The sequence below is a fragment of the Elephas maximus genome, chromosome 3 (genome assembly GCF_024166365.1).
Source record: "Elephas maximus indicus isolate mEleMax1 chromosome 3, mEleMax1 primary haplotype, whole genome shotgun sequence".
Classification (NCBI taxonomy): Eukaryota; Metazoa; Chordata; class Mammalia; order Proboscidea; family Elephantidae; genus Elephas; species Elephas maximus.
In genome coordinates this window covers 85,081,990-85,109,313 of record NC_064821.1, presented here as the reverse complement: position 1 = coordinate 85,109,313, position 27,324 = coordinate 85,081,990, and the positions used below count along the sequence as shown (strand labels likewise).

General features: G+C 40.5%; 2 protein-coding genes across 2 annotated transcripts; one reads left to right on the top strand and one right to left on the bottom strand.

Annotated features, from left to right (window-relative positions):
• The first annotated feature begins 6,600 nt into the window (after positions 1-6,600).
• Positions 6,601-7,548, top strand: LOC126071716 (olfactory receptor 2G3-like). The gene has a single exon (XM_049875949.1). The coding sequence runs from the start codon at positions 6,601-6,603 to the stop codon at positions 7,546-7,548; it is 948 nt and encodes a 315-aa protein (XP_049731906.1).
• Positions 7,549-18,235: 10,687 nt separating this feature from the next.
• On the bottom strand, positions 18,236-19,183 carry LOC126071715 (olfactory receptor 2A12-like). Its single transcript, XM_049875948.1, has one exon. It carries the CDS (start codon positions 19,181-19,183, stop codon positions 18,236-18,238), a length of 948 nt encoding a protein of 315 aa, XP_049731905.1.
• Positions 19,184-27,324: the final 8,141 nt, after the last annotated feature.

Below are 27,324 nucleotides of genomic sequence, written 5' to 3'. Positions count from 1 at the left end.
TTGTCTCCTTCTGCATAGGAGCCTGGTTGAACATACACTATGTGCAAACCACATTTTACTGTATCTTTTACAACTATCTTAACAACTACTCCAGGTTGTTCTTGCCCCCACTTTACTGATGAGAAAATAGAAGCACAGGGATGTTGGTATCTTGTCCAACATTATACCATTAGCATGTGGCAGAGCCAGAATTTGATTTCAGGTCTTCCAACTGTACAGAACTTTCATCCATATGGAATATGATTGGTTGTTTCTTTTTGAATTAGGTTCCATGAAGGATGCCAGAGTCGTTTGGGACATATTCCTTTCCCTACAGGAGATCACAGTTTCTTGGGGACACAAAACACCAGGACACACAGAGGCCAGTACCCAACAGGGCATGGGGGAAAGTGTGGGTTGAGGACTAGAGGACATCCTGAGGGCTAAGAGCAGAGAGAAGCCCTTCCTTGGCCCCCACTGGTAAACCTATATTCATTATTTATGACCTGTGGGAGGCCTTCCCTAACACACCCGCCCAGTCCTCACCACCTTGTGCCTCCCAATCAATGCACTTACTGTAACTGTTGTTCACAGATCTATCCCCATTGAACTGCAAAGCAGGCAGGGAAAGGTCTAAAGGGAGCTGAAGGTATTGAGTTGGGAAAGTCAGGAGGCCTGAGTGTGTAGGCTTTGAATGCCAGGCTGAGGAGGTGAAATGTGTATTTAGCCTTGGGAGGTATGCTGTGGGGCCTAGAGAATCCAAAGGCACAGAAGGCTCATTAAGTGGCTGTCTGATTTGTCCTCCCTGAGGATCAAGAGCAGAATATTAAAGGAGAACCTAGTAGGCTCCTTCCTTCATGAAGAGCCCAGAGCTAGGTAAGGATAATGGTGGTGGGTGTGGGAGGCAGAATCAGAGGCCTGAGACATGACAGTCTCTATACCTGGGTTATCACAGCCTGATGCTCTCCATCTATCTTTGTATCTGTATGACTAGGGGCCTACCTGCCCCTACCTCCTTTCCATCCCATCAGGCCCTTCAGGTCTTGGCATCTGCTTTTCTCTCTGATGTCTGTCTTGCCCTGTTCATTGATTTCTCTGTCTGGCTGCCTCTGCCTTTCTCTTTCCATATTCATCTGTCTTTTGGGTGTGTTCTTCAGTTGAGGGGTGACTTAGTTATCTAGTGATGCTATAACAGAAATACCACAGTGGATGGATTTAACAAACAGAAATTTATTCGCTCACAGTTTAGGCACATAGAAGTCTGAATTCAGGGCGCCAGCTCAGGTGGAAGGCTTTCTCTCTCTCTGTTGGCTCTGGGAAAAGGTCCTTGTCTCCTTTCCGCATCTGTGGGCCCAGCATTCCTTGGAGATTTCCATGTGTCTTGGCATAATTGGTTACAATTCAGGATAAGAAATTACTCAGAATACAGTTCTTTGGTTAGGACAGCTTCTAAGCCACACCACAGGCAGGGCTCTTTCTCTCTGCCCTTTGGCCCGTTGGCCTGGCCTGGCCTCTGCCCTGCTCGGGCAAGTGTTACAAAGCTCTTCAGGTCCACTGATAAGTGTCCAGAGGCACTCCACTCTGCCAGTAAGCTTTGGCCTAAAGATGTTCAGCTCTCTATCTCTGTGAGCCGGTAAGCCTAGCTCTGCCAACAAGTGCCTGGAGGCACTCCACTCTGCCAGCAAGCCTCCTGCCTGAAGATGCTCAGCTGTCTTGCCTCGTGGGTTGGCATACCTACTGCACTGTTTCCTGATGGTCTCCTAGTTCTGCTGCCGGTTCTCTGCCACTGCTTCTCATTGTCTTGCCCTATCTATGGTGTTACAGCTCTCTGTCTCCTGGAACTAGGAAGTTCTCAGCACAGGGACTCCAGGTCCAAAGGACATGTTCTGCTCCTGGCTCTTCTTTCTTGGTGGTGATGAGCTCCCCTTTCTCTACTCAATTCTCTCCCCTTTTATCTCTTGTAGGATAAAAAGCATGACTCAAACAAGGGTGTGATTTTAGTAATGGTGTGACTCGAGATACATTCCACATGAAACCTGCCTTATTAACATACAGAATTACACAATACCACAAAATGGAGGACAATTACACAATACTGGGAATCATGGCCTAGAAAGGTTGACACATATTTTGGGGGGACACAATTCAATCCATAACAAAGGGTAAGACACATAGAAGGGGGTAAAGGCTAATGGTATGGGGCTGAGGCAGTTGGCTCTCTCTGATCCCCGGTAATCAGGACCTTGGATTGAGGATGCAGGACAAGGGAATGGTTGGAGAGATAGGTAGGGGTTACTAGTTATAGGATTTTGGAAAAAAGATTATTTGAGGGTTCAGAAGAGACAGGGAACTGGAAGAAGATGTTGGAACCAGGAAGAGCTGTGATGCTCTCATTGGGGAAGGAGAGAGTGAAGTAAATACCTCCAAACATGATACTGATACCCTAGAACAACCCCAGTCCAGGTCTTAGAGTGGCTGGGAAGGAGGATCATAGTCGGCTTGGAGCTCCACATTCGTCTATCCCTGGTCATACTATTCCTTTCCTCCATTATGTACCATATTCTGATCACTGACGATGTAGCAGGGACTGGGAGTGGGGTGCCTACTGAGAGATACTAGGCATTAAGCATCAAGTCTAGGTGAAGCTGGATGAAGAAGACAAAGGGATAGCAAAACCCTCAACTCTTCCAAATGGAGTGTACCACAGAGACCCTCTTACCCAGCCTCACATGTGTAGAACTAGTCACAATGCATCCTTGACATGGGGTCAGCTAGTTTTTGTTTGATCCTCTCATACAATCAGGAAGCTTACTACCTTCCAGGATAGTCTATCCTATCTGTGGACTGTCTTCACTAGTGTGTTAGTTATATCAAGCTGAAACTTGTTTCCCTGCTATAACTCCCAGTTGCACCTCTCAGGACCACTTATAACAAGCCTTGTCTGTCTTTCACAAGAAAACCTTTCAGAGAGTTGGTCCTCAGCTTCCGTATGCTCCCAAGTTCTGCAAGGCAAACATCCTAGTTGCTTCAGTTCTCCCCTACATGATGTGGTCTCCAGACTCTTCTTTGTAACATTTCAACTTGTCCACATTTCCCTTGAAATGTACTCCGAAAAGTGAGAATAATGCTCCACGTGTAGTCTGGTTACCACAAAGGCAGGATCATGCCACCTCCCATGAACTTCAGGGATACTTTCTCAATGATGTGGCCACAGATTGACTTTTTAGCAGCTTCCTTACACTGATCCACTTTAAATTCTCAGTTATTTCCCAACAAACTACTGTCCCATCTGAACTTGGTGTAGTGGATTTTTTAGTCTAAGGGACAGGAGAGAGGATTTTACACTTATGCTATAATGTTTCTCTTTGTTGGCACTGGCCTTTTGTTCTATCCAGTTGAAACTCTTGAAATCTGATTTTCAATCACTAGATCAGATCTTCTTCCTCACTGTGTACACAAGATGTTGTGAAGTAAGAACCCATGAAATTGGCTGGTCCACGGGAATGTGATCTGGAATTTTCTGGTGGCCAAATGATCTGTAGCCACCTCGTTCTTACCTCCTCCCCTTTGGTTTCTAGTTTTACTTACACTACTTCTTATGACCTGTGTGCTCTTAATCCTATTGCTATCCGCCTCCTCGGAGACCTTGCTCCATCACTTGTCTCTCTCTCTTTTGGCTTTCCCTTCAGTATATATACATTCTGAACTCTTTTCCACCTTAGGGAAAAACAAAGACAAAAACACTCCCTTCACCTTATGTCTTTATCTAGATATCTCTTATCTTACTCCTTCTGTTTACAGCCCAGTTCACTCCTTGCAACCCACTGAATTCTGACTTTTGCCTTCATCACACCACAGAAACTTTCTACATCTAAGCCACTAATAACTTCCATATTATTAAATTTTCTGGGTAGTTTTTATTCCTCTTTCCCTCTATGCTGCATTTAGCACCATTGGCACTCCCCTCTCCCCCACAGACTGTAGCTCCCTGGGTTTGTGGCATTAAGCTCTCCTGTCTCCAGATGCTCTTTCTCAAGCCTTTTCTCTTCCTCTTCAGATCTGCTAAATGTGCATGCTCCTGGGTTGTGTCTTTGGATCCTCTGTTCTCTTACTGAGCTGTGCCTGAGAGTCCTCATCCATTCTGTGCCTTAATTGCCCTCCAAATGCTGGTGCTGCCTAAGTTTTGATCCACTTAGAACTTTTTCCTTAGATCCAAGGCAATATGTCTAACTCTTTAATGGCCTTATCTTCAATAATACCCCATATTTTAATCTCTATATGTCTGTGATAAAATTATTTCCTCCCTTCCATTTCCTATTCCACCCCAAGTCTCTTCCTCCTCCACCTCCTACTAGGTGCTCTCTTGTTGAATGGCACTACTATCAACTTATATTCCCAAGCCTGAAACCTCAACTCACCCTTGTCTCCTTCTGCTGTCTTGGCTCCTACATCCCCCAGTTACGAGGTCCTGTTGATTAAATTTTATTCATCACTCTCTAATCTCTCTTCTCTTCTTTGTTGTCTGGAACCCTAGATTTCTTGTGCCTTTCCCCCACAGCTCTCAACTGGTCCTTCTCCAATGCCTTCTCTTCACTTCTACCCAAGTAGCAGTGTTTTCAAATCCTAACCCTGAATTCATTACTTCTCTGCTTAAAACTCACCGATGGCTCACCACTGCCTAAAGAATCAAGTTCATTCTCCTTAGCAATGTATACATACCCTTCATAATATTTTCCTTTCTGTTCTCAGGCTCATCTTCCATAACCCCATCTCCTTCTATCCCTGTGCTGACAAGCCTACCCTTAGACTTTACTTCTTGTGATCGCTGGTTGTATGACACTCTCCCTTGCTTTATGATCCTTTGCACTTTTTGCTCCCTCTGCTTGTAACATCCTCCCTCTAAGATTTGCATCAGATTTCCTCTTATTGTAGAAATCAGAATCCCAGAGACTGGCCCTTTTTGTGAGCTTCCATGGTGCCCTATGCTTACTCCTATCACAGCATTTATCCTTTCACTGCTGTTCATTGTTTACCTCATGGTGTGTACTCCTTGAGAGCATAGATTTTAAACTATATATTCCTAGTGTTTGTCACAGAGCTATGACTCCATAACATATTTCTACCATAGTGGTAAATACATTGGAATATGGTTCGTATCTCTATTCTTTTGTTTCCCCAACTATAAGCTCCTTGAGGATTGTGAATATACCTTGACTGTCCTTGTCTCTCCAGCTCCTAGTATAGGACTTGTTAAGTAGGTGCTTAATCAATGTTGACAATTAAGTGAATGACACCATGGAGATGGGAGCCAGCATTATTGAGATCCTGCTCTGTGCTAGTCACGGTGCTAGGTGTTCCACACATATCATGTATTATTTCTTAGAGGTTCCCTCCCTGGTAAGTGTTATATCCATTTTTGCAGGTAGGAAATTGAGGCTCAAGGAGATTAAACTGGTTGAAGTGGAAACCCTGGTGGTGTAGTGGTTAAGTGCTATGGCTGCTAACCTAAAGGTCGGCAGTTCAGATCCACCAGGCGCTCCTTGGAAACTCTATGGGGCAGTTCCACCCTGTCCTATAGGGTCGCTATGAGTCGGAATCAACTCGACAGTAACTGATTTGGTTTTTCTGGTATGGTAGCAGTACAAAGATTTGAACCCAAGTCTTCTAACTCCAAATCCCATACTCCTCCACTACAATACACCACCTCCTATAGCACTATGAACAAGTGAATCAGTCTTCAACTTTGAAGAGATAAAGTAACTCCACATGCAGGGCTTAACTTGGGTTTTCTGCCAATTATAACACTCAATTCCAGAGAAAAAGGACCTCCAAGGAGCAGATTACAATTGGGAGGGGTATTGGCACCAGGATGGAGGGATTCAGAAATGCCAAAACTGCCTTTAAACAGAAAAGATCATGAGTGTTCTGCCTTAATTATAGTTTTGGGATCAAGCAAGAAGATGCTTTCCCTTCAGGTCTGGGTAAGGCCAGGAAGAAACAGGGTGGGTGTGCCCCTTCAACTAAAAGAAAATGATATGTTAGAAAGCTCCCAGAGGCTCAAGCCTCAAGAAACACAGGCCTGGATAAAATATTCTAAGAACTTCAAATGTTTCTGGAGCCATTTTCTCTTCCTCAATTTCTTACTCTCCTATGTATTTCTCTATAGTTACCAGAAGTTTAGAACACCAAAAGAAAAAGTCCTGGTGCTATTTCTGAGGAGAAAAGGAAGAGGAGAGCTTCAAAATCTTCATCATCCCACTCAGTGGATAGGACTAGAGCAGGAGAACACCAAGCAATGCACTAAGTGATGGTGGCTCCTTAAGGAGAGGAAAGCATGTGGTCTTGCTGGGACTGACAAAGGGAAGGAAATGAGATCTGGGGATCTGGAGAAAAGATTTTTGGGTCTGAGAAGTAAGAAATTCCATGAAGTTTTCCCTCCCCTCCCCAAATTTAGCCTCACCCCAGGTAAACCTCAGTGTCTGTCCTGACTGTGTTAGTTAATTCTAACTAAAATCCAAATAACCACTGGTCTTTCCAGCAACAGAATGGCTGTGTTGCCTGAATATGTACCTTGAACAGGGCCACTAGAAGGCCTGTTTCTTTTTCTGCAGCTGAAGGAGAATGCAGGACTTCACATGGGAGAACCACAGCTCTGTGTCTGAGTTCATCCTTCTGGGCTTTTCCAGAGACTCCCAAATAAATGCAATTCTCTTCAGCATATTCCTCTTCCTCTACCTCTCCACACTTGTGGGCAATGGGCTCATTGTTACACTGATTCAACTGGACTCCCGCCTCCACACACCCATGTACTTCTTCCTCAGTGTCCTCTCCATGCTGGACATGAGCTACATCACCACCACTGTGCCCCAGATGTTGGTGCATCTGGTCTGCCAGAAGAAAACTATCACCTATGTTGGATGTGTGGCCCAGATGTACATATTCCTCGTATTGGGCATCACTGAGGGCTGGCTTTTCTCTGTCATGTCCTATGATAGATATGTGGCCATCTGCCACCCACTCAGGTACAAAGTTATCATGAGCCCATGGTTATGTGGAGCAATGGTGGTTTTTTGTGGGCTGTGGGGTGTCAGCTGTTCCCTAATCTACACTGTCTTCACTATGCATCTGCCTTATTGTGGCCTAAATGAGATCAACCACTTCTTCTGTGAGGTCCCTGCTGTCCTGAAGCTGGCCTGTACAGACACATCCGTCAATGACCGGGTAGATTTCATCCTGGGCTTCATCCTTCTCCTGGTACCTCTTTCTCTCATTCTGGCCTCTTATGTGTGCATCTTTGCCACCATTTTGAGAATTCGCTCAACTCCGGGTCAACTTAAAGCCTTTTCCACCTGTGCATCCCATATCACTGTGGTCACCATGTTCTGTGGACCTGCCATGTTTATGTACATGAACCCTGGGGCTAACGCCTCCCCAGAGAGGGACAAGAAATTGGCCCTGTTCTACAATGTCATCTCCGCCTTTCTCAACCCCATCATCTACAGCCTCCGGAACAAGGACGTGAAGAGGGCTTTCCTCAAGGTAACAGGCTGGAGTAAGACCACTGAGTGAGCCATTGGGCCATAGAAGGCCACCACTAAGCCTGAAGCTACAGGCTCTGTGGTTCTTCTGTTACCAATAGCCAATCTGACACAAAGGGGCCTTGTCTTTTTCTGAGTAAGAATACACATGAAAGGAGGCGGGGCCAAGATGGCGGACTAGGTGGACGCTACCGCAGATCCCTCTTGCAACAAAGACTCCGAAAAACAAGTGAATCGATCACGAACCCTGAACAACAAACACAGATTTAGAGATGGAGAACGAACAAATACGGAGAGGCAGTGATTGTTTTCAGAGCCTGGAGCCAGCGTACCAGTCAGCGGATTTTCTGGAAAAACTAGTTTCCCAGTGATGGCTCAGAGACACCAGTCCATATCAAACCACTTAAAGAAGCAGACCATGACAGCTTCTACAACCCCCCAAACAAAAGAATCAAAATCTTTCCCAAATGAAGATACAATCCTGGAATTATCAGATACAAAATATAAAAAACTAATTTACAGAATGCTTCAAGACATCACAAACGAAATAAGGCAAACTGCAGAAAAAGCCAAGGAACACACCAATAGAACTGTTGAAGAACTCAAAAAGATTATTCAAGAACATAGTGGAAAAATTAATAAGTTGCAAGAATCCATAGAGAGACAGCATGTAGAAATCCAAAAGATTAACAATAAAATTACAGAATTAGACAATGCAATAGGAAGTCAGAGGAGCAGACTCGAGCAATTAGAATGCAGACTGGGACATCTGGAGGACCAGGGAATCAACACCAACATAGCTGGAAAAAAATCAGATAAAAGAATTAAAAAAAATAAAGAAACCCTAAGAATCATGTGGGACTCTATCAAGAAGGATAACTTGCGGCTGATTGGAGTCCCAGAACAGGGAGGGGGGACAGAAAACACAGAGAAAATAGATGAAGAACTCCTGACACAAAACTTCCCTGACATCATGAAAGACGAAAGGATATCTATCCAAGATGCTCATCAAACCCCATTTAAGAATGATCCAAAAAGAAAAACACCAAGACATATTATCATCAAACTCGCCAAAACCAAAGGTAAACAGACAATTTTAAAAGCAGCCAGGGAGAAAAGAAAGGTTTCCTTCAAGGGAGAATCAATAAGAATCAGTTCAGACTACTCAGCAGAAACCATGCAGGCAAGAAGGGAATGGGACGACATATACAGAGCACTGAAGGAGAAAAACTGCCATCCAAGGATCATATATCCAGCAAAACTCTCTCTGAAATATGAAGGCAAAATTAAGATATTTACAGATAAACACAAGTTTAGAGAATTTGCAAAAAGCAAACCAAAGCTACAAGAAATACTAAAGGATATTGTTTGGTCAGAAAACAATAATATCAGATACCAGCACAATACAAGGTCACAAAACAAAATGTCCTAATATCAACTCAAATAGGGAAATCACAAAAACAAACAAATTAAGATTAATTAAAAAAAAATAACAATACACATAACAGGGAATCATGGAAGTCAATATGTAAAAGATCACAATAATCAAAAAGAGGGACTAAATACAGGAGGCACTGAACTGCCAGATGGAGAGTGATACAAGGCGATATAGAAAGACACAAGTTAGGTTTTTACTTAGAAAAACAGGGGTAAATAATAAGGTAACCACAAAAAGGTATAACAACTCCATAACTCGAGAAAAACGTAACGACTCAACTAACATAAAGTCAAACACTATGAAAATGAGGATCTCACAATTTACTAAGGAAAACGTCTCAGCACGAAAAAGTATGTGAAAAATGAAATTGCCAACAACACACATGAAAAGGCATCAAAATGACAGCACTAAAAACTTATTTATCTATAATGACGCTGAATGTAAATGGACTAAATGCACCAATAAAGAGACAGAGAGTCACAGACTGGATAAAGAAATACGATCCATCTATATGCTGCCTACAAGAGACACACCTTAGACTTAGAGACACAAACAAACTAAAACTCAAAGGATGGAAAAAAATATATCAAGCAAACAATAAGCAAAAAAGAAGAGGAGTAGCAATATTAATTTCTGACAAAATAGACTTTAGACTTAAATCCACCACAAAGGATAAAGAAGGACACTATATAATGATAAAAGGGACAATCGATCAGGAAGACATCACCGTATTAAATATTTATGCACCCAATGACAGGACTGCAAGATACATAAATCAAATTTTAACAGAATTGAAAAGTGAGATAGACACCTCCACAATTATAGTAGGAGACTTCAACACACCACTTTCGGAGAAGGACAGGACATCCAGTAAGAAGCTCAATAGAGACACGGAAGATCTAATTACAACAATCAACCAACTTGACCTCATTGACTTATACAGAACTCTCCACCCAACTGCTACAAAATATACTTTTTTTTCTAGCGCGCATGATAGACCATTTTATCGAGAATAGACCACATATTAGGTCATAAAACAAACCTTTGCAGAGTCCAAAACATCGAAATATTACAAAGCATCTTCTCAGACCACAAGGCAATAAAACTAGAAATCAATAACAGAAAAACTAGGAAAAAGAAATCAAATACTTGGAAACTGAACAATACCCTCCTGAAAAAAGACTGGGTTATAGAAGACATCAAGGAAGGAATAAGGAAATTCATAGAATGCAATGAGAATGAAAATACTTCCTATCAAAACCTCTGGGACACAGCAAAAGCAGTGCTCAGAGGCCAATTTATATCGATAAATGCACACATACAAAAAGAAGAAAGAGCCAAAAGCAGAGAACTGTCCCGACAACTTGAATAAAATAGAAAGTGAGCAACAAAAGAACCCATCAGGCATCAGAAGAAAACAAATAATAAAAATTAGAGCTGAACTGAATGAATTAGAGAACAGAAAAACAATTGAAAGAATTAACAAAGCCAAAAGCTGGTTCTTTGAAAAAATTAACAAAATTGATAAACCATTGGCTAGACTGACTAAAGAAATACAGGAAAGGAAACAAATAATCCAAATAAGAAACGAGAAGGACCACATCACAACAGAACCAAATGAAATTAAAAGAATCATTTCAGATTATTACGAAAAATTGTACTCTAACAAATTTGAAAACCTAGAGGAAATGGATGAATTCTTGGAAAAACACTACCTACCTAAACTAACACATTCAGAAGTAGAACAACTAAATAGACCCATAACAAAAAAAGAGATTGAAACGGTAATCAAAAAACTTCCAACAAAAAAAAAGCCCTGACCCGGACGGCTTCACTGCAGAGTTCTACCAAACTTTCAGAGAAGAGTTAACCCCACTACTACTGAAGGTATTTCAAAGCATAGAAAAGGACGGAGTACTACCCAACTCATTCTATGAAGCCACCATCTCCCTGATACCAAAACCAGGTAAAGACATTACAAAAAAAGAAAATTACAGACCTATATCCCTCATGAACATAGATGCGAAAATCCTCAACAAAATTCTAGCCAATAGAATCCAACAACACATCAAAAAAATAATTTACCATGATCAAGTGGGATTTATACCAGGTATGCAAGGCTGGTTTAATATCAGAAAAACTGTTAATGTAATCCATCACATAAATAAAACAAAAGACAAAAACCACATGATCTTATCAATTGATGCAGAAAAGGCATTTGTCAAAGTCCAACACCCATTTATGATAAAAACTCTTACCAAAATAGGAATTGAAGGAAAATTCCTCAACATAATAAAGGGCATCTATGCAAAGCCAACAGCCAATATCACTCTAAATGGAGAGAATCTGAAAGCATTTCCCTTGAGAACAGGAACCAGACAAGGATGCCCTTTATCACCGCTCTTATTCAACATTGTCCTTGAAGTCCTAGCCAGAGCAATTAGGCTAGACAAAGAAATAAAGGGTATCCGGATTGGCAAGGAGGAAGTAAAGTTATCACTATTTGCAGATGACATGATGTTATACACAGAAAACCCTAAGGAATCCTCCAGAAAACTACTGAAACTAATAGAAGAGTTTGGCAGAGTCTCAGGTTATAAAATAAACATACAAAAATCACTTGGATTCCTCTACATCAACAAAAAGAACACCGAAGAGGAAATCACCAAATCAATACCATTCACAGTAGCCCCCAAGAAGATAAAATACTTAGGAATAAATCTTACCAAGGATGTAAAAGACCTATATAAAGAAAACTACAAAGCTCTACTACAAGAAATTCAAAAGGACATACCTAAGTGGAAAAGCATACCTTGCTCATGGATAGAAGACTTAACATAGTAAAAATGTCTATTCTACCAAAAGCCATCTATACATATAACGCACTTACAAACCAAATTCCAATGTCATATTTTAAGGGGATAGAGAAACAAATCACCAATTTCATATGGAAGGGAAAGAAGCCCCAGATAAGCAAAGCATTACTGAAAAAGAAGAAGAAAGTGGGAGGCCTCACTCTACCTGATTTCAGAGCCTATTATACAGCCACAGTAGTCAAAACAGCCTGGTACTGGTACAATAACAGGCACATAGACCAATGGAACAGAATTGAGAACCCAGATATAAATTCATCCACGTACGAGCAGCTGATATTTGACAAAGGCCCAGTGTCAGTAAATTGGGGAAAAGATAGTCTTTTTAACAAATGGTGCTGGCATAACTGGATATCCATTTGCAAAAGAATGAAACAGGACCCATACCTCACACCATGCACAAAAACTAACTCCAAGTGGATCAAAGACCTAAACATAAAGACTAAAACGATAAAGATCATGGAAGAAAAAATTGGGACAACCCTAGGAGCCCTAATACAAGGCATAAACAGAATACAAAACATTACCAAAAATGATGAAGAGAAACCTGATAACTGGGAGCTCCTAAAAATCAAACATCTATGCTCATCTAAAGACTTCTCCAAAAGAGTAAAAAGACCACCTACAGACTGGGAAAGAATTTTCAGCTATGACCTCTCCGACCAGCGCCTGATCTCTAAAATCTACATGATTCTGTCAAAACTCAACCACAAAAAGACAAACAACCCAATCAAGAAGTGGGCAAAGGATATGAACACACATTTCACTAAAGAAGATATTCAGGCAGCCAACAGATACATGAGAAAATGCTCTCGATCATTAGCCATTAGAGAAATGCAAATTAAAACTATGATGAGATTCCATCTCACTCCAACAAGGCTGGCATTAATCCAAAAAACACAAAATAATAAATGTTGGAGAGGCTGCGGAGAGATTGGAACTCTTATACACCGCTGGTGGGAATGTAAAATGGTACAACCACTTTGGAAATCTATCTGGCGTTATCTTAAACAGTTAGAAATAGAACTACCATACAACCCAGAAATCCCACTCCTGGGAATATACCCTAGAGATACAAGAGCCTTCACACAAACAGATATATGCACACCCATGTTTATTGCAGCTCTGTTTACAATAGCAAAAAGTTGGAAGCAACCAAGATGTCCATCAACGGATGAATGGGTAAATAAATTGTGGTATATTCACACAATGGAATACTACGCATCGATAAAGAACAGTGACGAATCTCTGAAACATTTCATAACATGGAGGAACCTGGAAGGCATTATGCTGAGCGAAATCAGTCAGAGGCAAAAGGACAAATATTGTATAAGACCACTATTATAAGATCTTGAGAAATAGTAAAAACTGAGAAGAACACATACTTTTGTGGTTACGAAGCGGGGAGGGAGGGAGGGAGGGAGAGGGTTTTTTATTGATTAATCAGTAGATAAGAACTGCTTTGGGTGAAGGGAAAGACAACACTCAATACATGGAAGGTCAGCTCAATTGGACTGGACCAAAAGCAAAGAAGTTTCCGGGATAAAATGAATGTTTCAAAGGTCAGCGGAGCAGGGGCGGGGTTCTGGGGAAAATGGTTTGAGGGGACTTCTATGTCAATTGGCAAAATAATTCTACTATGAAAACATTCTGCATCCCACTTTGAAATGTGGCGTCTGGGGTCTTAAATGCTAACAAGCGGCCATCTAAGATGCATCAATTGGTCTCAACCCACCTGGAGCAAAGGAAAATGAAGAACACCAAGGTCACATGACAACTAGGAGCCCAAGAGACAGAAAGGGCCACATGAACCAGAGACCTACATCATCCTGAGACCAGAAGAACTAGTTGGTGTCCGGCCACAATCGATGACTGCCCTGACAGGGAGCACAGCAGAGGACCCCTGAGGGAGCAGGAGATCAGTGGGATACAGACCCCAAATTCTCATAAAAAGACCATACTTAATGGTCTGACTGAGACTAGAGGAATCCCGGCGGCCATGGTCCCCAGACCTTCTGTCGGCACAGGATAGGAACCATCCCCAAAGACAACTCATCAGACATGAAAGGAACTGGTCAGCGGGTGGGAGAGAGATGCTGATGAAGAGTGAGCTAATTATATCAGGTGGACACTTGAGAGTGTGTTGGCAGCTCTTGTCTGGAGGGGGGATGGGAGGATAGAGAGAGTGGGAAGCTGGCAAAATTGTCACGAAAAGAGAGACTGAAAGGGCTGACTCAATAGGGGAAGAGCAAGTGGGAGTACGGAGTAAGAAGTATGTAAACTTATATGTGACAGACTGGATTTGTAAACGTTCACTTGAAGCTTAATAAAAGTTAATAATAAAAAAAATGGTCTGTTAAAACTTTCTACCTTTAGGGGGGTTAAGACTGGTAATTTCCATAAGAAATTACCCATTTCACTTTAGTTTTTGTATTTATTTCATATTTATTTGCATAGGTCTCTGCAAAGTATTTTCTTGTGATTTTTTAGATTTCCTGTTTCCATGGAATTTTAAGAATGCAGAGCCCTTGAGAATGGGCCATTCCATTCTTAGAGAGAAAATTGAGACTTCAGTAACTTAAGTTTCTTGCACAAGAACAAACAACTAATAAATTGTGGAGTGTTCTTACCAGTCTGCTAATGATGAAAAGTCATGTTCGTAGACAAAGGGACTAAATGGAGCAAAGTTTGGAGAGGCAGTCATTTCAGTTTAGTACAAGACTGCTTTCCCCAAATGGCTCACCTATGTCCCACCAGACTTAGGCGGCTGCTACTTACTCTGGCTCCATGTTCTTTGTTCATTGAAACATTGGAATAAAGCAAAAAAAAAAAAAAAAAAAAATTGTACAGACCCAAATCAATGGAGAATTTACTTAATAACAATATTTTTTAAAACCTACCCTTAGGTTCATATCAGAGCCCTGGTGGAGCAGTGGTTAAGAGCTCAGCTGCTAACCAAAAAGGTCAGCAGTTTGAATCCACCAGCCGCTCCTTGAAAACCCTATGGAGCACTTCTGCTCTGTCCTATAGGGTCACTATGAGTCAGAATCGACTCGATGGCAATGTATTTGTTTGTTTTTTTTTTTGGTTAAGTACATATCTGCTTCCTGTGAACTATGCTGGTTTGAGGATTGCAAATGTCATGGAGACAGGCACTGTGACTTCTTTCAGCAGAGACAGAAGGCCATCCAAGTCTAGCACCTCCAGAGAAGATTGCTGTTCTTCAGTCCAACCCCCCACATCAATTCCCCCAAGCCATAGTTCTAAAAATACTCTGTTATCATCTCCCTTCCATCTCATCCCTCATCCCTGGTGTTTAAAAAAATAGGTTGTTCATACTTTCAAGATAAAATGTAATTTCACCCTGAGTTTCAAACTCCATTATAAACTGTCCCAGGAGGGAGACAAACAACACCTCATCACACTTTAGCCACAAGACTCACCTATCTATTATCTTGATATGTGACTCTCTAGTTGGAAGGGCTACCAAGTAGAACCTCTAACTTCTGGAGGAACCACAATAGCCAAGACCACCCCCCACATTACCCAGCCATCCCCCTTCCCCACTAAGCCAGAAGCAGGAAGCTCTTATCAGTTGGCAAGTCCCCTCAATCAGCCACATAGTCCTTTTCCCACTCCCCAGATGGGTAAGGAAACACCCCACCATGAATAGGGCCTTTTACCTTCCGCCTGAAGCCCTCTGGGTTTACTGCCTGGAACTTTGTCATACCATTACCTCCAGAACATTGGTGCAGCTATACGTATCCACCCAAATCTCCTGCCCAGTCCAGTCCTGTTACATCACTGAGTAAATGCTTCAGGAACATACCACCAACCCCAAATTTGCACTCAAGTACTAGAGATGAAATCTCTATCAGACCAGAAGTTTGGAACTCCCTAGTCATTCATTATTCCCAGACTCCAATTTTGATTAATCAGTCTATTCATCCGTTTATTGGCCTAACTTCCCATTTCTCCTCCCCTTCCCCAGTCCTCCCTCTCTCTCATCTAAACTTCAGCACCAGAATCAGCAGTCCTCCTCCCAATACCCTCAACCTGAAGCTCTTTAAAAGGGAAGTTGTTTGGTCTCACCCCTGGCATTTGAGTTCCCTGACGTTCTCAGTGACCTTTTCTTCCACCCCCTTTCAAGTTACTATCTTCTAAAGTCACACACATGCTAGAGTATCTCACCCCTAAAATGGCACCACTTCCCCAATAAGTATCAAAGCATTCCCAGTGCTGCTTAGGACCTGGCCTTTAACTACCACTCCAATGTTATCTCTACCTCTCCTCTTCCCTTTATTATGACCACACGAGCCTTCTTTCAGCTTTTCAAACAATGTAAAGTCCTTTCCTGATTTGAGACCTCTGTATCTGACATCCACTTGCCTGAAATGTCCTTCTCTTATCTCTCTGCAGCAGTATCTGGGTGGTGCAAACAGCTAATGCGCTTAGCCGTGAACTGAAAAATTAGCCATTTGAGTCCACCCAGAAGTACCTCAGAAGAAAGTCCTGGTGATCTATTTCCATAAAATTAGCCACTGAAAATCCTATGGAACACAGTTCTACTCTGATGTAAATAGGGTTGCCATGAGTTGGAGATGACTCCACAGCAACAGATATTAGTACTGACTCTTTACGTGGTTAGCTCCTTCTCATCTCTGGGTCTCAGATCCTAATTCTTCACCAAGGCCTTATCTATCCACTCTTGCTAAGTAGGTTTACTCCCTCCTTTTTTCTCTATCACAGAAGCCTATTTGTTTTCTTCAGAGTTTTGCAACTTCATTTTTCAGTAACTGAACTCAATTTCTATTTCAAGCTCTCATTCCCTTTGTGGAGAAGTAATATTAGTCTTCTTTGGTGGCCCTCCTCCTTTCCCTGACCCCAAGGTCTGAAGAGCTTGCGAAGTGCTCAGGTACACAGTAGTGAACGGGAGTGAGGTAAGGTGTAACCTGGTTCTCCACACCTGACACCCACTGAAATAATCTTATTCCCATGAGATTATCAGTCATCACAGATCCCTGTAGCATCTTCTTGGGTTGTGGTATTGTAATTTCATGACTATAAATATCTCCTCATGTCTCTCGTGGTTTCCACAGGGCTTAATACTAGCTGGGCCATAATGGATGCTTAAGAGATACTAAAATTGAATTAGATCATCCCCAATAATAATTAGGAGAAAGCTGGGTGTCAATGCTAACTCTGAGGCCCCATGTCAAAACTCTTGAAGAGCCCCATATTTCATTTTGATCTCTTGAAATAATAAGATGCACTGCTATGCGTGTTGCCCATTATGGTTTACAGATGTGCAGTACATATAGCAGCAACTCTCCTTCCGCTATGGTTTTCTTATTCTTCTTATGGTTCACAGAGGACTTTCACAAACTTACTGCATTTGAGTTTCATGTGCTGTGCCCATTCCATCTACTGTGGTATAGAATTTTAGAGTCACAAGAAGACTTAGAGATCATTAAATTTAAGGCGTTCATTTCATAAATGAGTAAAGGGAGGCCCAGAGAAAGGAAGTAAATTTCCCAAAGTCACACAGCAAGTTAACAAGGTTGGGACTAGAGGCCAGATCACTAATAGCAAGTCCTGTACCCTTTCCACAACACTTTGCAGAGTATATCATATTAGCCCCACGGGCCACATTGGTTGCATGCATCAAGTCAGGCCCATGGACTGTGGTGGTTTCATATACCAGTGGTTCACTTTTCAGAGTTGGCTACAGATATTTGCTGTTTATATGTACCACTCTGATAGTATTTATCACCTTAGCCTTTTACTGTTTTCTTTTACCATATCATGTCACTTAAATTTACCATGTTTCATGTTGTTTACATGCATTTCATTGGTTCTTGCACCATTATGGTAAATTAAATTGTTAACCCACAAATTTCTGCCCTCCCTATAGAGGGATTGTACATCCCTGCCCATTTCCAAGTGACTTACATTTATTTTCAGTGGGAAGAAAATACTTCCTACACCTTTACCATTGGACTTGACTATGTGACTTGCTTAGGCCAATAGGATGTGAACAAAGAGACGTGTGTCACTTATGAGCAGAATTTTTAAAGGTCTTCATTTGTTTTAGCTATTTTTTCTTTCCTTCTGTCACAAGAATGGCATGTTCCAGGTAGGGCTTCTTCTTCAGCCAGGATCCAAGGCTACAGAAGGCCATAGCCAACCTATAACTGACATGGAACATGAGCAATACAGGAACCTTTGCTGTTATAAGCCACTGAGTTTATGGAAATGTTTGTTATTGTACTACAACATAGCAAGTTGATCAGTACAGCCATGTTGGTTTCATGGACCTCATTTGTTCTACTGGACAAGTATATGTTGGTTCAAATGTGCAATGTTGGTTGAAAACATCACAGATACTGACTCTTTTGGATCTCAGTTCACCAGACCACCCTACCACGTCCTATCACCTTGAAAAAAGCTCCCCTGATGTCCTTGTTTCTCAGACTATAGACAATAGGGTTGAGCAGAGCCGTGAAGACATTGTAAAAGAGTGCAATCTGCTTGTCACGTTCACGGGAGTAGCTGGAGTTGGGCCTCAGGTAGATGTAGGTGGCTGGAGCATAGAAGAGTGTGGCCACAGTCAGGTGGAAAGCACAGGTGGAGAAGGCCTTGCAACGGCCCCTGGTGGACTTGATCTTGAGAATGGCCAGGGCAATACGAATATAAGAGGCCAGAATGAGGCAGCTTGGAGTAACATTCACAAACACACTGATGACCAGGTCTACCATCTCAGTCAGGTAGGTGTCCATGCAAGCCAAGCTTCGTACTGAGGGGCCTTCACAGAAGTAGTGGTTGATGATGTTGGGCTCACAATAGGGCAGCCTCATGGTGAGGAAGGTGTGAATCAGAGAGAAGAAAAAACCACAGGCCCAGGTTCCAGCTGCCAGTCGTGTGCACACTCTCCTGCTGAGGATAACAGTATAATGTAGTGGGTAGCAAATGGCCACATATCGGTCATAGGCCATGACCACAAAGAAGATGCACTCAGTCAGGCCCAGGGCACCAAACACGTACATCTGCAGCCAACAGCCAGCAAGGGATATGGTCTGAGAATGAGAAAGAAGGTGCACCAGCATCTGGGGCATGATGGTGGTGACATAGCCCATGTCCAATAGCGAGAGGATACAGAGAAAGAAGTACATGGGAGTGTGGAGATGTGAATCCAGGCAGATCAGAGTGATGATGAGCCCATTGCCCAGGATTGCGCTCAAGTACAGGAGAAGGAAGGCAATGAAGAGGATCCTGTTGGAGGTGGGATGACTGGAGAAGCCAAGCAGGATAAATTCAGAAACCCAGCTCTGGTTCTGCTCTGGAGGCATCGACATGGTAGCTATAAAACAATGACACTCATATAAATGTCACCCAAAATATGGTAACCTGACAAGAATATCAGCTGTGGAGGCAGACAGGCTAGGATTTTAATTCTGGCCCCGCTACTTATCTGCTATGTAATCCTGAGCAAATTGTTTAACCTCTCTGAACCTCCATCTCCTCATACTGTAAAACGTGGCTAGTAATACACAACTCTCAGGATTTTTATAAGAAGTAGAAACCAGAAAAACTCGTAGCCATAGAGTTGATTCTGACTCATGGCGACCCTATAGGATAGAGTGGAACTGCCCCATAGAGTTTCCAAGAAGCACCTGCTAGACTCGAACCACCGAACTTTAGGTTAGCAGCTGTAGCTCTTAACCACTATGCCACCAGGATTTCCATACGAAGTAGAGGCAATGTAAATGATGCATCTAATATAATGCCTTTTATCTTTCCAAGTGTATCCCTTCCTTACTCCCACTACACCTTTCAGTTATTTGGACATCCCCAGGAGACTGAAAGTTGAGGTAACTATTATCTTCAGTCTATACTGGACTTCTTCTTGTTTTATTTCATTTAACTTTTTCTTTTCATCCTTAATCACTACTCTCATTACTTCCACCAAAGATACCCATTCTAATAATTTGATATAAGTCCTCAGATATGTATGTGTCCTTGTAGAGTACATTTTAATGTGTATGCATTTTTAATTTCCATAAATAATTTTGTGTGATAAATTTCATTCTATTGTCACTTTTTAATATTCAATACTGTTTTAAAGATCTATTCATGTTGCTTTCCATACTTTTAATTCAGTGCCATAACTCTAGTCAGATATTATTTCATTTCTTGGTAGAGTTTAAAAACGTTCTCTGTAAAATTTTCATCTTTATTTGTTAGGATTAATTACTGCATAAGAATCATCTTTATTATTCTTGTGATTAACATCTTATTTTCAATATAGGTTGTAGCTGTTTTAGAGAAATACTACTGATTTTTATAATTATAATGTATTAGCAAACGTAATAAATTTTCTTATTAGTTTCATTAATGTATTGTGTGGTCTATGTAAATTGTATCATACGAAAATAATGATTTTTTTCTTTCTTTACAATCCTTTTATTAGTTATATATCTTTGTCTTAACTTACTGCATTGGTCAGGAATTCTTGTACTGTATTATTGAACAGTAGTGATTATAATAGACATTCTTTCCTTTTGCTTCATCTTAAATGTAATCCACCTAAATATTCTTTTATGCTTGATTCTTGTTGCAGACTTTAGATAAATACACTTAAAAAAGTTTTAAAAAATTCCCTTTATTCCTTATTATCAGGGAGTTTAATAAAAAATAATCATTGAAATTTATTAAAGGCATATTTATCTGTTTAGAGTAACTGGGTGATTTGTCTTCTTTAGTTCATTAATGTCATGTATTTTACTGATAGATTTTTCTAAAATTAAACCATCCTTGCAAGTAGATAAAAATATATGAAAAATTTCACCAAAGAATTGGAGTCCATAAAAACAAACCAAATAAAAATTCTAGAGCTAAAAATTTGCAAATCACTGAAATTAAGAATTTAAGAGGTGGTTTTAACAGAAAATTAAACATAGTAGAAGACTAGTGAACTATACAAACAAGTTGATAGAAAATATCCAAACTGAACATGGAAGAAAAATAAAAAATAGAAAATAACAACAAGAACAACAAAAAATTAGGATATATATAGAATACAATTAAGAGGTCTAACATACGTGTAATTGGAGTCTCTGAAGAAGAGAAAGAATGGAGCAGAAGTAATCCTTGAAAAAAAAAATTGTATAGAATTGTCCAAAACTTATTAAAGAAATCAAGTGACAGATGCAAGAAATTCTGAAAATTTTAAGCAGAATAAATAAACAAATCAGCAACCTAAGTTTTACATTGTAGTAAAACTTTTGATAAATGACAGACAATCTTAAAAGCTGCCAGATAAAAAAGGCATATTATGAGCAAAAGAGTGACAATGAGACTTACAAGCAATTTTTCAAAGGAAATAGTGGAAGCCAGAAGAAAATTGAATACATCTTTAAGGTGCTGAAAGAAAATAATGTGCCAACATACAAGTCTAGACCCAGTGAAAATATCCTTAAAAATAAAGATGATAATTACGATTAGCCTTAGCTTTATGGCAGTCTTCTGATTCCAAATCTCTTCACACATCATCTAAACAAACAAACAAAAAAAGATCAACAAGGGACAACACACACACAAATCATACATGTCCCGTGCTTTCAGGATTACTTGGAGAGAGAATATCATGAAATTCAAATTACCTGTAAACTGAGAAATAAACACCAAATTCCAACAGGGTCACCACTGATGCACCTGCAATTTCTGGAATTCTGAGTGCACAGCCTAGTGGAGTACTAAGAAACTCCATGAAAAAGGAAAAAAAAGACATAGCTGAAGCACAAGGAAAATATCACTCTTAGAAAGCAGAAGTCCAACACTGAATAACTAAAATATTCAAAACAAATCTGAAAATTGATTGTTCACAGCTACAGAGACAGGCTTGAAAGTAGGCAGTACCAGATGTTGCAGCATTGAAGAAATATTCTTTCAGGATAGAGAAGGTGACTACTTGAAAAGAATAATGCCCACGGAGATATAAAAGTAAAGGAAAATAAGAAAGCTAGAGGTTCAAATTAAGGATATTGCACATATAAAAGAGAATCACAAGACACAGCAACATCTCTTCCTCCCCCACACCATTACCACTACCATTACCTCACCATACTGACAGGAAGGGGTGCCCTCAAACAAGAAACTGCATCTACAAAAAGCCCAGAAATAGGAAAAACCAGGACAACTCCATATAAAGCTTATCAAGGAGAAAATAGAAAAATGAGAATTAAAACATTACAGTTAATGAAAATTCCCCTCCCTTAAAAAAGCAACACACAAAGCAAAATAAAATTGTAACACAACACTTGAAATGGAATTGAATATCCTTAAAACACATTTGGAGATGTTAAATTTAAAAAGAAATAAAGGAACAAAAAATATTATCTAATATCAGAAATTCAAAACAACTTATGCATAATTGGAGTCACTAAAGAAGGAAACAAAAAAGAAACGTAACTAAAAGTTAACACAGTAATTAAAAATTTTTTTCCAGAAAAAAGAGAAACCCTAAATCAATATACTAAAAAGTTCCTGTTATGTAGCTGGGAAAATTAACCCAGCGTGATTAAATTCAAGACATATAGTAGTAAAACTATTGGACTTTAAAGACAAAAAATCCTCAGGACCCCCAGGCAAAAAGACCAAATTACTTAAGAAAATTAGCCTGGCATTAGGCTTCTCAACAGCAACAGTAACAGTCAAGTAGCATTTTCAACAAACCCAAGAAAACAAAATGTGAGCAAAATATTATCAGCTAAGTTGTTCTTTAAGTGTTAAGTCTATGGAGAAACAGATTAAATAGGCAAAAAGTTAGTTAATGCTGTATTCATGAACCTTTCCTGAAAATCTACTATAAACTCAGCTTTATTCAGCTCACAGATTCCTGGGGAAACTTCAGCAAAACTGTTGATGGTGAGAATTTAATACATCTAATTGCATAACCTAAATAAACTTGATTTAAAAAAAATACAAAAGGACTAAGAAGGAGGGGGGGCCAAGATGGCTGACTAGTTAGAAGCTACCGCGGATCCCTCTTGCAACAAAGACTCGGAAAAACAACTGATTTGATCAGATACATGACAATCTACGAACCTGACCATCAAACACAGAACTAAGGAGTTGGCCTGAGTGACAGGGGAACAAAAGGGCAAGCACTGAAGCAGCAACCGCTTCTGGAACTGGCATCCTGAGCCACAGCCTTGAGCCCTCGTGGTTCCCTGGTGCCAGAGTGGTGGGGCTGATCGTGGCTTAATGAGACAGGGCAAGCAGGGGACACAGCCCTAACCCCTAACCCCCTGGAGTAACCTCAGCAGAGACTCAGCCAGCACAAGCAGGCTCCACACTGACGCAGCTGACAGGAGAACGAGAAACCACAGGGAAGCAGTGACTGTTTTCAGAGCCTGGAGCCAGCATCCCAGCCAGAAAGCCTTGGTGCTGGCTTTGGACTAAGCACAGAGGAGCTGATCACGGCTTCCTGAGATGGCGCAAGCATGGGATGCAGCCCTAACCCCGTGGAGTAACCTCAGTGGAAACCCAGCCAGTGCACGCAGGCTGCACACCAACATGTCTGAGAGGAGAAGGAGAAACCACAGGGAAGTAGCAACTGGTTTTGGAGCCTGGAGCGCAGCATCCCAGTCAGAAAACCTTGGCACTGGGCTTTGGTCTAGGAGTGGAGGAGGTGATCACTGCTTCCTGAGATGGAGCAAGCTTGGGGAAGCAGGCCTAACCCTCGGGGGCAATCTTGACCCAGCCAGTGGACACAGGCTACATGCCCCTCTAGAATCTCAGACAAAACAGTCTTCACCAAACAAGATAAGTAATCTTGTCTATATTGCCATGCTACTCTCTCCTATCTGATCCCTCCCCTCCCAGCCCCAGGCAGCTTCATTAATATTGGAATTTCCTGGGCCAGGGAGTGAAGTGCTCTGCAGGGTTTTGTTTTTTCTAACCCATTCTCCTGGCCTGAGAGAAGCAGCAATTAACAATGGGGGTGGGGGGGGAGGCAATCATTCCCTAACTTCTCTAAACTGGAATAACAATACAGAACCAGCTCCAGCCAAACATAAGAGATCCACAGTCTTTGGCTTTCATCCTTACAGGGAACCTGGTGGCTATTATAATGCAAAGGCAATTCTGATAGAGATCTGACTGTAATTGTTTTAGAGGAGCAGTGAAAAGACAAGTTTTGGATGTCTGATACCTTTCTAGTTATTAAACAGAGCCCTCGCTGATCCACAGCAGGGAACTGAGGGCTGAAGCTCCACCCACACCACCTAGCCACCTGCTAAAGCGGTCTGAGGATAGTGATGCCTACCAGTCTTTAGAGGTGCAAGCATTGGGTGCCTAAGGTACAGCTTCAGAGCCCACCCACCAAAGTGCTCTAGGAATAGAGACACTCCTACCTCACTGACACATGGGGGAAGGCTGTTGGCCCTCCTTGGAATGTAACCCCCTGCCGCTACTAGAATCTGGTGCACACAACCATCACCACTACTCCTCTAAGTTAATAGGTGACAGCCTACACTACACACTAGGTGACCCACAATCAGGACTCCTAAGCTGATTCTATTGAAGAATAGTGAATGGACTCATAGGCTCATATATCTGGTAACAGCTCAAACCAGCTGGTAATAGGACATAAATGATTCAAAGGCTACAACAATCAGGTTAGTGCAATCTAGTAGCCCATCTGGGTATATTGAAACAAAACAAGAAGATAAGACTCAGTGATCTAATATAAAACAAACCATTACAATATCTTATAAATGGCTCGGGGACAGCAGTCGATATCAAATCACATAAAGAAGCAGACCATGATTGCTTCTACAAATCCCCAAATTAAAGAACCAAAACCTTTCCCAAATGAAGATACAATCCTGGAATTGCCAGATGTAGAATATAAAAAACTAATATACAGAATGCTTCAAGACATCAGGGATGGCCTCAGAAATGAAATAAGGCAATCTACAGAAAAAGCCAAAGAACACACTGATAAAGCAGTTGAAGAAATCAAAAAGATTATTCAAGAACATAGTGAAAAGCTTAATAAGCCGCAAGAATCCATAGAGAGAAAACATTCAGAAATCCAAAAGATTAATAAAAAAAATTACAGAATTAGACAAATCAATAGGAAGTCAGAGGAGCAGAATCAAGGAATTGGAATACAGAGTGAGGGAGTTGGAGGATAAGGAAAGTGACATCAATATAATTGAAGAAAAATCAGGTAAAAGAATTTAAGCCCTAAGAATCATGTGCGACTCTATCAAGAAGAATAATTTGCGTGTGATTGGAGTTCCAGAACAGGGAAGGATAACAGAAAATACAGAAAGAATAGTTGAAGATCCGTTGGCAGAAAACTTCCCCGGCATTGTGAAAGATGAAAGGATATCTACCCAAGATGCTCATCAAACGCCATACAAAATAGATCCCAAAAGAAAATCACCAAGGCATATTATCATCAAACTTGCAAGAACCAAAGATAAAGAGAAAATTTTAAAAGCAGCCAGGGATAAACAAAAAGTCACCTACAAAGGAGAATCAATAAGAATAAGTTCAGACTACTCGGAAGAAACCATGCAGGCAAGAAGACAATGGGATGACATATCTAGAGCACTGAAGGAGAAAAACTGCCAGCCAAGAATCATATATCCAGCAAAACTCTCTCTCAAATATGAAAGTGAAATTAAGACATTTACAGATAAACACAAGCTTAGAGAATTTGCAAAAACCAAACCAAAGCTCCAAAAATTACTAAAGGAAATTTTTTGGTCAGAAAATCAATAATATCAGAAACCAACACAATACAAGGTCACAGAACAGAACATCCTGATATCAAATAGGGAAATCACAAAAGCAAGATTAATTTACAAAAGAAAAAAATGCTCGAAACAGGGAATCATCGAAGTCATTATGTAAAAGATAACAATAATCAAAAAAGAGGGACTAAATACAGGAGACATAGATCTTCCATATGAAGAGGAAAGCAAGGCGATATATGACAATACAAGTTAGGTTTTTACTTAGAAAAATAGGAGTGAATATTAACGTAACCACAAAGAGGTCTAACAATTCCATACTTCAAAATAAAAACCAAGATAAACATAACGACTCAGCAAAAATAAATTTAACTACTCTGAAAATGAGGAAAACACAATTTACAAAGAAAAACTTCTCAGCACAAAAAAGTGAGTGGAAAAATGAAATTGTCGACAACACACAAAAAAGGCATCAAAATGACAGCACTAAACTCATACTTATCTATAATTACACTGAATGTAAATGGTCTAAATGTACCAATAAAGACACAGAGAGTCTCAGACTGGATAAAAAAACACGACCCATCTACACACTGCCTACAAGAGACACATCTTAGACTTAGAGACACAAATAAACTAAAACTCAAAGGATGGAAAAAAATACATCAAGCAAACAAAAATCAAAAAAGAGCAGGAGTGGCAATATTAATTTCTGACAAAATAGACTTTAAAATTAAACCCACCACAAAGGATAAAGAAGGACACTACATAATGATTAAAGGGACAATTTACCAGGAAGGTATAAGCATATTAAATATTTATGCACCCAATGACAGGGCTGAAAGATACATAAAACAAACTTTAACAGAACTGAAAAGTGAGATAGACACCTCCACGATTATAGTAGGAGACTTCAACACACCACTTTCGGAGAAGGACAGGACATCCAGTAAGAAGCTCAGTAGAGACACGGAAGATCTAATTGCTACAATCAACCAACTTGACCTCAGAGACTTAAACAGAAAAACTCCAACTAACAGCTGCAAAATATACTTTTTTTTCTAGTGCACATGGAACATTCTCTTGAATATATCACATATTAGGTCATAAAACAAACCTTTGCAGAATCCAAAACATCAAAATATTACAAAGCATCTTCTCAGATCATAAGGCCATAAAAGTAGAAATCAATAACAGAAAAATCAGGGAAAAGAAATCAAATACTTGGAAACTGAACAATACCCTGCTCAAAAAAGACTGGGTTATAGAAGACATTAAGGAGGGAATAAAGAAATTCATAGAATGCAATGAGAATGAAAACACTTCCTATCAAAACCTCTGGGACTCAGTGAAAGCAGTGTTCAGATGTCAATTTACATCGATAAATGTGCACATACATAAAGAAGAAAGAGCCAAAATCAGAGAACTGTCCCTACAACTTGAACAAATAGAAAGGGAGCAACAAAAGAATCTGTCAGGCACCAGAAGAAAACAAACAATAAAAATTAGAGCAGAAATAAATGAATTAGAGAAAAGAAAAACAATTGAAAGAATTAACAAAGCAGAAAGCTGATTCTTTGACAAAATTAACAAAACTGATAAACCATTGGCCAGACTGACTAAAGAAATACTGGAAGGAAACAAATAACCCAAATAAGAAATGAGATGGGCCATATCACAGCAGACCCAACTGAAATTAAAAGATTCATATCAGATTATTAAGAAAA

Excerpts from the sequence above, each read along its gene's own strand:
- LOC126071716 (XM_049875949.1), top strand. The coding sequence starts at position 6,601 with ATGCAGGACTTCACATGGGAGAACCACAGCTCTGTGTCTGAGTTCATC.
- LOC126071715 (XM_049875948.1), bottom strand. The coding sequence starts at position 19,183 with ATGTCGATGCCTCCAGAGCAGAACCAGAGCTGGGTTTCTGAATTTATC.